Source organism: Mobula birostris, chromosome 22, assembly GCF_030028105.1.
Source record: "Mobula birostris isolate sMobBir1 chromosome 22, sMobBir1.hap1, whole genome shotgun sequence".
NCBI classification, from domain to species: domain Eukaryota; kingdom Metazoa; phylum Chordata; class Chondrichthyes; order Myliobatiformes; family Myliobatidae; genus Mobula; species Mobula birostris.
In genome coordinates, this window is record NC_092391.1 from 54,860,273 (window position 1) to 54,873,246 (window position 12,974).

Genomic DNA, 12,974 nt, shown 5'->3' on the forward strand with positions numbered 1-12,974 from the left:
CAGAGAGGCAACTATCTACTACCACTCTCTGGCTTCTCCCTCAAAGCCAATGTCCTGACGAAGGGTCTCGGCCCAAAACGTCGACTGTACCTCTTCCTATAGTTGCTGCCTGGCCTGCTGCGTTCAGCAGCAATTTTTATGAGTGTTGTTTGAAATTCCAGCATCTGCAGATTTCCTCGTGTTTGTGTCTAATCCAATTGACTACCTCATCTTGAATGCCGAGCGTTCGTGTAATAAATAAATGAACCTGAACCTAGATCTTATTCTGATCAGGATTAGAATATGATTTGGATCGAATCTGAATCTGGCCTGGGGGCAGAATCTGACACGTGACCAGCGGCAGGACAGCCGCAGATTCGTCATCTCGTTTCTTCCGATAAGGAAGCAAGAGAGAGATGAGGGGGAGAAAAACAAACAAACTAAAATAAAACGTGTAACAGCCACCGTGATCCGGCGAGGTGGTGTGAGTTGGTTAGTGTTGACAGGACCGTGTGGAAAGTGCGTCGCTGGAGACGGGTGGAGAGGAGCAGCGCCATTTTGCGGCCCGGCGGCGGGAGGAGGAGGAGGAGCGGCAGCGGCGGACGATGGCCCAGGCCCAGGCCCAGGCTCAGGCCCAGGCGCGGGCACACGCCTTCCCGAGCCACCGCAAGCGCAAACAGGAGGAAGGCGCGGCGGGCACGGGCACAGGGGCCGGGACGGGTACGGGGAGCGGGGCCGAGCTGCTGGTCTTCGGCTACGCCTGCAAGCTGTTCCGGGAGGACGACCGGGCCCGCTTTCTGGATCAGGGCCGCCACCTCATCCCGTGGATGGGAGACCCGGGGCTGCTGATCGACAGGTCGGTGATCCCCGCCGCCGAGAGCCCGCAACAACACCCAAACCCCCCTCCCCCCCAAAAAAATCTACCTTCACCCACCCTTCCCCGAGTACAGCCGTCAGCCGCACTCCAGACAGTCACAGGGTCCAGGCCGGCACTTCGCTGTTGTATTGAGGGAGCGCCGCACGGCTGGGAGGGAGATGATATTGAGGGAATGCCACATGGCCAGGGGAAGAGTATGAGGGAGCGCCGCACGGCCGGGGAAGGGTTATACGGAGGGAGCACCACCTGGCTGGGAAGGGGAAGAGCGAGGGAGCGCTGCACGACCGGGGGGGGGGGGGGAGAGAGAGGGAGCGCCACACAGGGAGGGGGTTTGCGAGTCTTGGAGGGAGTGCTGTACTGCCAGCAGTTGGGATATTACTGGGGCCAAGGTGGTATTGAGGGAGCACCGCATGGCTGGCAATGAGGTTGGCACAGAGGGTATGCTACATGGCTGGTGGCTTGGGAAGGGCTGATGCTGAAGGAGCATAACACAGCTGACGAGGGGCAGCAGGGAGGGAGCATTGCAGTATCTGTATTTTGGATTGGGTGTTAAGGCTGGACTCCTGTCCGATCAGGCAGGCAGACATATATACAAAAAGGTGCTGGAAAAGGCAAATAACATCATAATGAATCCTACCCACCCCACTCATGGACCATTTGTCCCACTCCCATCAAGGAGGAGACTACATAGAATCCATGCCAGGACCACCAGACTCAAAAACAGTTACATTCCCCAAGCAGTAAGACTGATCAACACCTCTGCCCACTAACCACCACTACTTTATCATTTCCTGTCTGTCACATTATGTACAGACACACTTGTACCTAGCGTCACTTTATGGACATACAATCAATCTATGTATATAAGCTAGCTGATGTATTTATATTTGGTGTTTATTATTATTATTGTGTTCATTATCTTTATTTTGTGCTGCATCGGATCTGGGGTAACAATTATTTCGTTTTCCTTTACACTGGTGTACAGGAAATGACATTAAACAATCTTGAATCTTTGGGAGAGCTACAAATACTTAGGGCCCTGGGTACTTGGAAGTCCTGAACTTTTGACTGCTGCTTGCCGCCCTCACACACAGTGACACTGGGCTTCTGGTCCAGTGCTGAACTGCCAGCTAATTGGAGTTTTTCCAGGAGTACCTCAGAAAACCTGGGGACTGAACCTACTCCAGATCAGTCTGGGTGTAGGTTCAGGGACTCCTTTCATTTCAGTAGCAAGGAACAGCTTGAACAATGTGTATAAATTCCAGGTGTTACCTTTCTTTATCTGGATTGAACTATGTTTAGAATGTTTAACTGTTGTATTGAATCTATTAATTAGTTTGATTTAAAAGACAGCAATGTTATGGAACTAACTCATCAGAGGATGTTTCCTTTAGTGGGTGAGTCTAGGACCGGGGGCACAGCCTCAAAATAGAGGAATTGCTTTAGCCAGAGGGTAGTGAATATGGAATTTGTTGCCTCAGACAGCTATGGAGGCCAAGTCATTGAATATATTTAAGGTGGAGGTTGATAGATTCTTGATTGGTCAGGGCATCAGAGGCTACGGGGAGAAGGCAGAAGAATGGGGTTGAGAGGGATAAGAAATCAGCCTTGATGGAATGGTGTAGCAATCTTGATGGCTTGAATGACCTAATTCTGCTGCTATGCTATATAGTCTTTATGGTCTAATATTCAATTTTCTTAGTAATTTTTAAATTTATTTACAATTAATAAATATATATTGGAAGTTCACAGACTTTCATGGCCATTTTGACAGTTATGACATACGTACATCAGGGCACATGACTTAACTGACAGTGCCTTGGGAAAATTGGATTGAGGAGGTGTAAGAAAACCAAATACCAGGAGCTGGTAGAGCAGTGCCAGAGATGGGTGGAGGGCACGATATGAACCTATAGAGGTGAGGTGCAGAGGTCTTGCTTGTAATTACGGGGGCTGCAAAGAAAAGAGCCCTCAGGATCGATACAGAAGCTGCTGAATGAGTCTCCAGATGGCTGTGGTTCACGAGGTGTGACCTATGGATCAATGCTGCCCGGACACAAGCCAGGGTCTGATCAACCCTTGGCTGGGTCACCTGGGCAAGAGTGTCTGATGTTGTAAGACCTGAAACACTCGACAACCGCAGGTTACTTCACTGACAGTGTGTCCCAGTACATCTTGGGATGTATCTCAGCATCACCTTGCTGTCTAACCATTTATAGGAGCAGTGTTTGAGTTTTCAGACTTCAGCTGTGTGGGCCAGAGAGTCAGCAGACCAGGGTGCCTTGCTGCTCATCGTCAATGTGGAATTGTCCTGAGAGTTGTGTGTTGTGCACCAAGTGTTAGCAGAGCAGCCTTGATGGGCTGAATGGCTAATTCTGCTCCAGTGTCGTATGGTCATAAACATCCGCTAGCACTGAAGAAGAGCAAGGAAATTTGACCTAGCTTGTCCTATATTTATCTTAAGCAGCATGAGTGAAGCTAGATTCCATTTGTTTATCTTATTTATTTAGATACAGCCCGAACTGGCCCTTCCTGCCCACCAACTGCGCCGCCCAGCAACCCAGCTATTTTTACACTAGTCTAATCACAGATCAATTTCCAATGACCAATTAACCTACTAACAGGTCTATCTTTGGACTGTGGGAGGAAACTGGAGCACCCGGATGAAACCTACGCCGTCCTGGGGGAACGTACAAACCCCTTAAAGGTGCACAGGGGAAGGAAAGTAGAAACTTGCTTACCGAGGACGCTGGATTTGAACTCGACCCAACGGCCCAAGCTAACTGATGCTGTGCCGTGGTGCCCCATGTTTGGAGAAACAGTGCAGAACAGGCCGTTTTGCCCCAGTGAGCTGCATTGCCCAGCTATAAACCAACTTTGATGTATGTGATGTCCCCACCACTATTTTCAGATATCTTTCACTTCAGAACGGGAAAACATTTTAACAGCACCTTTCATGACTGCATGGTAGCGTAGCAGTTAGCACGATGCTATTATAGGTCTAGGTATCGGAGCTCTGAATTCAATTCCGGCGTCATCAGTAAAGAGACTGCACATCCTCCTGTGGAATGCGTGTTTTCTCCGGGTGCTCCGGTTTCCTCCCACTGTCCAAAGATGTACTGGTCAGTAGGTTAAATGGTCATTGTAAATTGTCCTGTGATAGGTGGATTTCTGGGTGGCATGGCTCACTATTCTACACTGTATCTCCATAAAGAAATAAAATTGAAAGTAAAACTTTGTATGTTCTTCATCCAGCAGAGTATTTTTCAAGTGTAGTTGTAATGTTGGAAATGTGGCAGTAATTAGGCACACAGTAAGTTCCCACATATGTGATGATTACCAAGTGTTTTATTTTATATATTGCGAGGAATAACTAGTAACTAGGTCACCATGGAGAAATCTGGTCTTTGAAAGAGTTCCAAAGGGTTGTTTCAGCTCCCAGAGAGCTCAGACAGGACATTGGTTTAACAGGAGTTCAGTAGTGCAGTGTAGCACACTCTCAGTACTTCACAGGAATGTTGGCCTGAATTTTGCGTACAAATCCTGGAGTGTGGCACGGCCTCTCAATCTTCTGAAATTAAAACAGAAGCGACATTTCAGGTCAGCGATCTTTCATCAGAACTGGGCTTACCATCCCTTTCTTTCCATCATAAAACTTGTTACATCTCCCAACTTTTTCCAGTTCTGTTGAAAAATCCCAACTCTGACATGTTAACTCTCCTGTGCCACTACTGCCTGACCAGTGGTTTTCCAGCATCTTCTGTTTTTATTTCAGATGTTTTGCAATGTTTTGCTTTTTTTTCAAAAAAGCATTTATTAAACTGTTGTGAATTGGGGTAATTTTCCTGTAAGCATGCATGCTCTGTCTTTATTTGCCCTCATCAATGTTTAAAATATGTATGTATGTCTCTCTCTGTGACATAATCCAGAGCTTCTTCCCCAGTGAATTTAACAGGTAATAAAATGGCTAGGATAAAAACAGCCCTAGTCCTGGTTTTGCCTCCAGAGGACAGACTGCCTTCTGATGAAGAGCTCTCCCTATCCTCCTCCTCCTCCTCCTCCTCATCCTCCAGGAAAGCGCAGAGCATTGTGAAGCCAGCACATTTTCGGCCCATTTGGTTCTTGCTGATAGGTATTTATGTCCTCAGGTTTGTGCGTCTGTTAAAACTGCTTTTTGCAGATGAAATATTGTCCAGCAAGCGTGTCTTTGACAGCTAGCAGAGCGATGTGATTGACTGAAACGTGCACGGTAAGATTCATTTCTTTTTAAGTGTCGGCACTTGGCAAACCGGGCGTCTGTTTACAGTTAACCATGCAGTATTATGGTGAAGAACAGGGTTAACTTTTCTCAAAGTATTTGCTATTGTTTTATATGGACAGAAAGATGTTTTAATTTAAATATCTTAATACATTAAGTTATTGTATTTTTGTAATTTTATCTACAATGTGCATTTTGCTTCCATAAATGTTGCTTTCAGGTTGCCTAGTGTGGTAAGTATGTGCATTTTTTTATTGGTCATTGGTTCATTTCTATTTGTGTTGACCAGTGCGTTCACCTTGCAGGTACGACTGCCGGGGTCACTTACACGACCTCTCAGAATGCGATGCTGAGTACACTTGGAACAGAGATTATCAGTTGTCGGAGGAAGAGGCGAGGATTGACGCCCTTTGCGATGAGGAGAGGTATTTAGCCTTGCATACGGACTTGCTTGAGGAGGAGGCAAGGCAAGGTACTTCTTTGTGAAACAACTTTATCTTTTCACCAAATTCATTGTGAATTTCTGCAAATTTTACAACTGTCCTGTAATTTGACCATGCACTCATTCTTTTTGATATTCCTTATTTGACAGTACCCTGGGGAATTGGAAAAGGAATCCCTCCTTGTCAAAAACAGGATCTCAGCAGTAGTTAAATTAGCCGCAAAAGAAAATTGTACGCAACTAGTAGGGCAGAATGGAAACTAAGAATTATTGTGTTTTTCTCTTCAATAGGAAAGTTGATTTATCTGTGGATATATTTTGAGGCTTTTTTCCTCGATCACATTAAATTTTATTAGAGATGTGTTATAAATCTTTTCAATAATTTAGTCCATGATCAGGTATTAAGTATTAGAATTTAATGAGTAGCTTTACGTTCAGATCAGATTTGGTGCCATTTAAGTCTAACGCATTTCTTTCCTCTCCACAACCCTCTGCCTTTGAAGAGGAGGAATACAGGCGTCTGAGTGAGGCCTTAGCAGAGGATGGCATCTATAATGCAGTTGGATTTGCTTATAACAGTGATTACTACGATCCATCACAGCCAACAGAAGAGGAGGAACTTGCTAAAACAGATGGCAAGTATTGAATTGATTATTTTGCTTAATTCTGTTTGGATAGTAAATTTTTGATGGGCATTTTTTAGGGCGTCACGATAGCACAGTGGTTAGCACTAAGCTTGACAGTACCATTGACCTGGCTTCAAATCCCACTGCTCCCTGAAAGGGGTTTATATGTTCTCCTCATGATTCCATGGGTTTCCTCTGGGTGCTCCAGTTTCCTTCCACTGTCCTCAGTTGGTAGGTTAACTGGGTATTGTAAGTTGTCTCCTGATTAGGCTAGGGTTAAATTGGGGGATTGCAGGGTGGTGCGGCTTGAAGGGCCTACTCCGTGCTGTATCTCGATGAATTCAGTCATCTTCATGATGCTGTACAATTGCAGTTATTGGCCCCAAAATGCATCTAATGCACAAATAATTTCAAAATACTGCAAATAAATATCCAGTGTTAAAATTTTTCTTCTTTTTCTTCTTAAGCTGATCGCCTCTAATGGGTCATAAGCTACCAACAGCAGCCAGTCAGAGGCGTCTGTCCTGGGCTAGTCGTTCAAGTTTTCCCATCTTCTTGGTGTATCTTTCCTCTCCTAGGGATGAGGTCTTTTGGAGCTTCTGTTGCTATTTCTGAGTTTTTTTAACGGGGGGCGGGTGGGGATGGGGTTGCTCGCCCCGTGCCCAACCCTCCTGCTTGCCAAGAACTAATCATAGTCATGAGGCCATGATCGCCCACATTATACGACATGGCAGGTGATGATGGTGGCCCTGAGGGAAAGGACTGTGACCATTCATCCTATCTCTCTTTCTCCTTATTTTATACACGTGTAAGGTTACTCCCTCAGCCTCCTAAGCTACAAGGGAGAAAGGTCGGCCTATTAGTCTCCTTATAAATCAAGCCCTCCAACTCAGTAACGTCCTTGTGGATCCTTACTGCACCCCTGCACCCTTTCTAGTCTAATCATATCTTTCCTATAAATTGGCAACCAGACTGCATGCAGTACTCCAAGTATGATCTCAGCACTGTCTTGTACAGTTGTAACATGATACCTCTTGGTTTGTATCCCTCTACTCCTTGCACGTCCATAGATCTGCCTGAATGTCTCAAAAGTATTGCTGTCACATCTGCTTCTATCACTTCCTTTGGTAACTTGTTCCAGCCACCTACCACTCTGCAGAAAGTAACTTCCTCTCACCTTAAATCTTTGCCCTTGCCCTGCAGTATTTGAAATTTCCACACTCTGGGAAAGGTCCTTGATCATATGCCTCTGTAACTTTACATATGTACTATGCAAAAGACTTGGGCACATTTATTTATAGCTAGGGTGCCTAAGACTTTTGGACTGTACTGTATTTGTCAATGTGGAGTGGAGAATGAGTTTGTAAATCTGTCGGGAGTAAAGGATGTTGGGAATGATGAAGGTGGAATGCCGAAGGAGGGGTGTGGGATAGGTGGCAGAGAAGGAGTGGCAGAGAAGGAGTGCCAGAGCGGTACAGACACGCCCAGCCCTGAAACACCAGGCAAGGTCTTTTGATTCCAAACAGTTGGTTTACTGATCGTTACGGAATGTCTCTCTGGTGCTTCCCACCATCTCTCCTCTCCCTTTTCCCAACCATGATTTCCCTCTCCCTGCCCCCTTCCCACTCTCAGTCCACAATAGAGACCCAGATCAGAATCAGAGTTATAATCACTCACATATGTCATGAAATTTGTTTTTTTTGTGTACATAAAGTTGCAACAGTACTGTGCAAAGGTCTAAGGCACCCAAACATATATGTGTGACGACTTTTGCACAGGACTGTACTTCAACCTCCAGTGCTAGTGAAAACAAAAGTTTGTCCAGCCTCTCCTTACACTGCTCGCAGAGAAAACTGCAAGCAGTTTCAAACTCCTGGGAGTGCATATCTCACACAATGGGTCATGGACCCAGAATGCATTCCACACAGTCAAGGAAGCTCACTAATGTCTCTATTTCTGAGGTGGCTGAAGAGCACTGGACCTTTCACATCCATATTCACATTATTCTACAAGTCTGCATTAAAGGGCATCCTTATCAGTTGCATCACTGCTTGGTATGGAAACTGCACTGTGGTGGACATGAAGGCTCTACTATGGGTAGCCAAGACTGCCCAACGCATCACCGGCACCGACCTACCCACCATCAATGACATGCATACAGAAAAGGGCCAGTAACATCATGAAGGATCCCACCCACCCTGCTCGTGGACTGTTTGTCACACTCCCATCAGGGAGGAGGCTACATAGCATTCATGCCAGGACCACCAGACTCAAAAACAGTTACTTTCTCCGAGCAGTGAGGCTAATCAACACTTCCACCCACTAACCCAACCCTAACCACACTACTTTATCATTTCCTGTCAGATTTACCTTATGTACAGACACTTCTGTGCCGAGCGTCACTTTATGGACTTAGAATCAATCTATGTATATAAGCTATCTTATTCCTTTATACCTAATGTGTTTTTTTTTAATTATTATTGTGCTCTTTATCTTTTTTTTGTGCTGCATCGGATCTGGAGTAATAATTATTTTGTTCTCCTTTATACTTGTTTACTGGAAATGACATTAAACAATCTTAAATCTCATACCTAAATCAGTTCAATGTGCATCATTTGGGAAAATGCTTCAAATCAATTTATTGCTCATTTAGTGAACTCTGCAATAACCCAAGAGTAGATGGAATTAGTGTGAATAATCCAAGATAGTGCCATCGTCTACTGTTTCTACTTAGAGGAGAGGAGGTTGAAGTTGAAGTGCACTTTAATTTGTGCTTTCCATGTTAATCTATTGGCCACTTAGCCTTTGCCAGTGATTGACAATTCCAGGTCATGACTGCAGCACTGAAGCCTGGAATTAATTTAGTTCTGTAGCGGTAATAAGTATAAATACTGTTTTAAAACCATAAGACATAGGAGCAGAATTAGGCATTTGGCCCATTGAGTCTGCAGCACTATTTGATCATGCCTGATTTATTTTCCTCCTTAACCTTTGATACCCTGACTAATTAAGAATCTATCAACCACTGTTTTAAATATACCCAATGACATTGCCTCCACAGCCATCAGTAGCAATGCATTCCACAGATTCATCGCCCTCTGACTAAAAATTTCCTCCTTATCTCTGTTCTAAAGGGTTCATCCTTCTGTTCTGAGGTTGTGCCTTCTAGTCCTAGAGTCTCTCACTATTGGAAACATCCTCTCCTCATCCACTCAATCAGGCTTTTCAATATTTGGCAGATTCAATGAGATATTCCCTTATTTTTCTAATCTCCATTCAGTACAGGCCCAGAGCGATTAAGTGCTCCTCATACATTAACTATTTCATTCTAAGCGGATAATTCTCATAAACCTTTGGACCTCTCCAATGCCAGCACATCCTTTACTAGATAAGGGGTTCAATACTGACAAATGCCTTATAAAACCTCAGCATTGTATCCCAGATTTTATATTCTAGTCTTCTCGAAATGAATGCTAACATTGCATTTCCCTTCCTCACCACCAACTCAACCTGCAAGTTAAAGTTTAGAGAACCCTGCAAGAGGACTTCGAAGTCCCTGTGAACCTCTAATTTTGGAATTCTATGCCTTTATTCCTTCTACAAAAGTGCAATACTGTACACTTCAGGGCACTGTATTCTATCTGCCACCTCTTTGCCCATTTTCCCAGTCTGTCTTAAGTCCTTCTGCAGATGCCCTGCTTCCTCATAGCTATTTGTCCCTCCACCTTCCCACTGAGATTGGGTATGACAACAATGAGAGGTCATGGGTTAAGGGTGAAAGGTAAAATGTTAAGGGGAACCTGAGGGGAAACTTCTTCACTCAGAGGGTTGTGAGAGTGTGGAACGAGCTGCCAACGCAAGTGGTGCATACAAGTTTGATTTCAATGTTTAAGAGAAGTTTTGATAGGTATGTGGATGGTAGGGGTATGGAGGGCTATGGTCCTGGTGCAGGTTGATGGGAATAAGCAATTTAAATGGTTCAGCATGGACTAGACGGATTGAACTGTCTGTTTCTGTGTTATAATTTTCTATGACTGTATTGTCTGCGTAACTGGCCACAAAGCCATCAATTCTGTCAGCCTGTTCATTAACATATAATGTAAAAAGTAGGGAAACCAACCCCTTTGGAACCCCTCTAGTTGCTAGCAGCTGTCCAGAGCAGGCCCCCTTTATTCCCGCTCTACTCTCACTGTTTTGGAAAAGGATAGGTTGAGAGCAGTAGTTGGAGCATTGACTTAGAGAAGCAGGCTAGATGGACTGCAGACTGCATTTCAGGTCCAAAAAGCAATATTTATGCCAGTCCAACAAGTAATATTTATGCCAGTCCCTTTTAACGTCCTTGAAATGTGCAAAAGTAATTTTTACTTGAGAGGTTTCTTTAAAAGGTTGCTCTGTCTTTGCCGAAATGACTGTGCGTTCTCATTAATTGTATTATACCTGGTTTGAATGTAGGATTTTTAAGGCTAAATTGGTGCTGGAAGAGGGATATTTTCATGTGAATGCATGAATTGAATTGAGCTGGCCCTAACTCACAGTGGAGCATAGTTCATCGATCTTGCAACTCCATCATCCTCTGAAGTCAATGGTGTGGTTGGAGTTTAGCGCTTCTGCATTCCATTGCATCTACTGTACAGAGGATTGGCCTATACAGCTTCACCAGAACCCTGCTGGCCAGCCTTGCCTTATTCCACCTCTCACAATGGGGATGTAGGGTTTGACTCTGAGAGGCATATGAATGCATTACCTATTGCCTGTTACACCACTGGTGTTTAGGGCAGCAATGAAGGTCCTCCATCTCTGGTGGTGTCCAGGGTTTCTATCATTGTGTCAGTAGCTTCCTCTCGGTTTTCAGTACTGCTAGTCATGTAAGTCCTGGGTGGAGACTCAGGAATACCATCGCACTCTGTAGGAAGATTCTTCATTGCTGTTTCCATGACAGTTTTGTTTTACTAGTTAGGGTTGTTAGACCAGAACTGAACCCTCGAACCTGGAGGAGCAGAGGCCCACTCTTAGTCTGGCCTCTACCCTTTGACCTGTTTGGCATGGGTGACCCTATTAAGAACCAAAGCATAAAACCCTGACTCCAGCAAAAAATTACTCTCTGGGTCATTGAGGCACACAAACCTCCAAAGCACAGCAAGGTTGTGGTCCTCGTGTATACTTGAGCTAAATTCAGTTTATGAGAATGTATTAATTTAATAGCGAGGTGTACATGGAATCTAGGTTGGGATCTCCTGCGGCCATTCCCTCGGTCTTCAAAGATTTGACATTCCAACCTTTTTTTTTATGCCATAGACCCCTGGCGTGGCAATTTTTACTCTACAAAAAAAAGCTATGTTTAATGTACATTTACATTTTATGTATATTTGTGCATGTCACTAAAAGCATATTCCTTTGATCTGTGTGGCAGCTGAGAATGATCATACAGAAGAGAACGAGGAGCCGTACACAGCTCCTGCTGGGCTGCTTGTCCCTTCTGATGTGGAAGTTGTAAGTATTGTAAAGTTTCTTGCAATTATTGCATGCAGTGTATAAATGCGTTTCATAGGAAAAGGTGATCTGGAGTTACATCCATCAATTGTAAAAGCAAACACAAAATCCACTCACACTCAGGATCTCTTTAAATATTTCACCTTTTACTTTGAGTAAGCTAAAACCCGATTTGGCTGTGGCTGATTCCTACCTCATTTTAGACTGAGAACTTGACCCAATGCAAATCCCATGGGGCTTGGGTTGGAGAGTCAGGCTTCTGCACAAATAGTTTTGGTTCCTAATCGAAGACAATAGATGGTCTAGAGCAGAAGTCCCCAATCTTTTTTTATGCTATGGACCAATCTCATTAAGCAGGGGGTCAGGAATCCCTGGTCTAGAGGAGGTTCACAAGAATGATTCTCGGAATGAAAAGGTTAATGTAGCCAACGTTTGGTGGCTCTGGACCTGTAGTTTTTGGAGTTTAGAAGAATGAGGGGGAATCCCATTAAAACCTATTGACTATTGAAAGGCTTAAATAGAGTGGATGTGGAGAGGATGTCTCCTGTGGTGGGGGAGTGTAGGGCCAGAGGACACAGCCTCAGAATGGAGGGGCATCTATTTAGAACAGAGATGAGGAGGAATTTCTTCAGTCAGCGAGTGGTGAATCTGTGGAATTCATTGCCAAAGATGACTGTAGTGGCAGTCATTGGGTATTTTTACAGCAGAGGTTGATGGGTTCTTGATTAGTCAAGATGTCAAAGGTTACAGAAAGAATTCAGGAGAACGGAGTTGAGAGGGATAATAAGTCAGCCAGGACGAAATAGCGGAGCTGACTTAATAGGCTGAATGGCCTAATTTGTTCCTGTGTGTTATGGTCTATGATTATTCATAAAGGTGTTGTAATCTTTAAAGGTTGTGAAGCATCATAGAGTCGTAGAAAAATACAGCATAGAAACCATTTTTCCCATTTAGTCCATTTGCCTACTCCCATCGACTTGCACTGGGACCATAGCCATCCATAACCCTACCACCCATGAACCTATCCAAGTTTCTCTTAAACATTGAATTCGAGCTTGTATGCTCCACTTGTGCTGACAGCTCATTCCACACTCACAGCCCTCTGAATGAGGAAGTTTCTCTTTTTTTAAAAATAATCCTGAAATTGATTAGTCCTTTTTTTCATACCATATTTCTTGCTTTCCTTCAATGTACAAAAGTCACTTTTATGCTTGTGTAGATTATTCAGGTTTAGTTATGTTGGGATGCTACCACAATAAGTTGTGCTTTAAAGACACGAGAGCTTGTACAGATGCTGGAATT

The 12,974-nt window shown here is 44.3% G+C and overlaps 1 protein-coding gene across 6 annotated transcripts in view; it reads left to right on the forward strand.

The window, feature by feature from the left end:
* Positions 1-367: 367 nt before the first annotated feature.
* sfswap (splicing factor SWAP) overlaps positions 368-12,974 on the forward strand; it is a 191,829-nt gene continuing 179,222 nt past the window's right edge. For 2 of the 6 annotated variants that reach the window (XR_011882875.1, XR_011882876.1), the window contains exons 1-4: positions 368-835; positions 5,420-5,586; positions 6,060-6,191; positions 11,593-11,672. Coding sequence is in view for 1 of the 6 variants with exons in the window: in XM_072240789.1 (XP_072096890.1) it covers positions 585-835; positions 5,420-5,586; positions 6,060-6,191; positions 11,593-11,672 (630 nt within the window). In the remaining 5 variants the exon portion in view is untranslated. Of the gene's footprint in view, positions 836-5,004; positions 5,587-6,059; positions 6,192-11,592; positions 11,673-12,974 lie in introns of all 6 variants that reach the window. The other 4 variants (XR_011882879.1, XM_072240789.1, XR_011882877.1 and 1 more) reach the window with 4 other exon arrangements.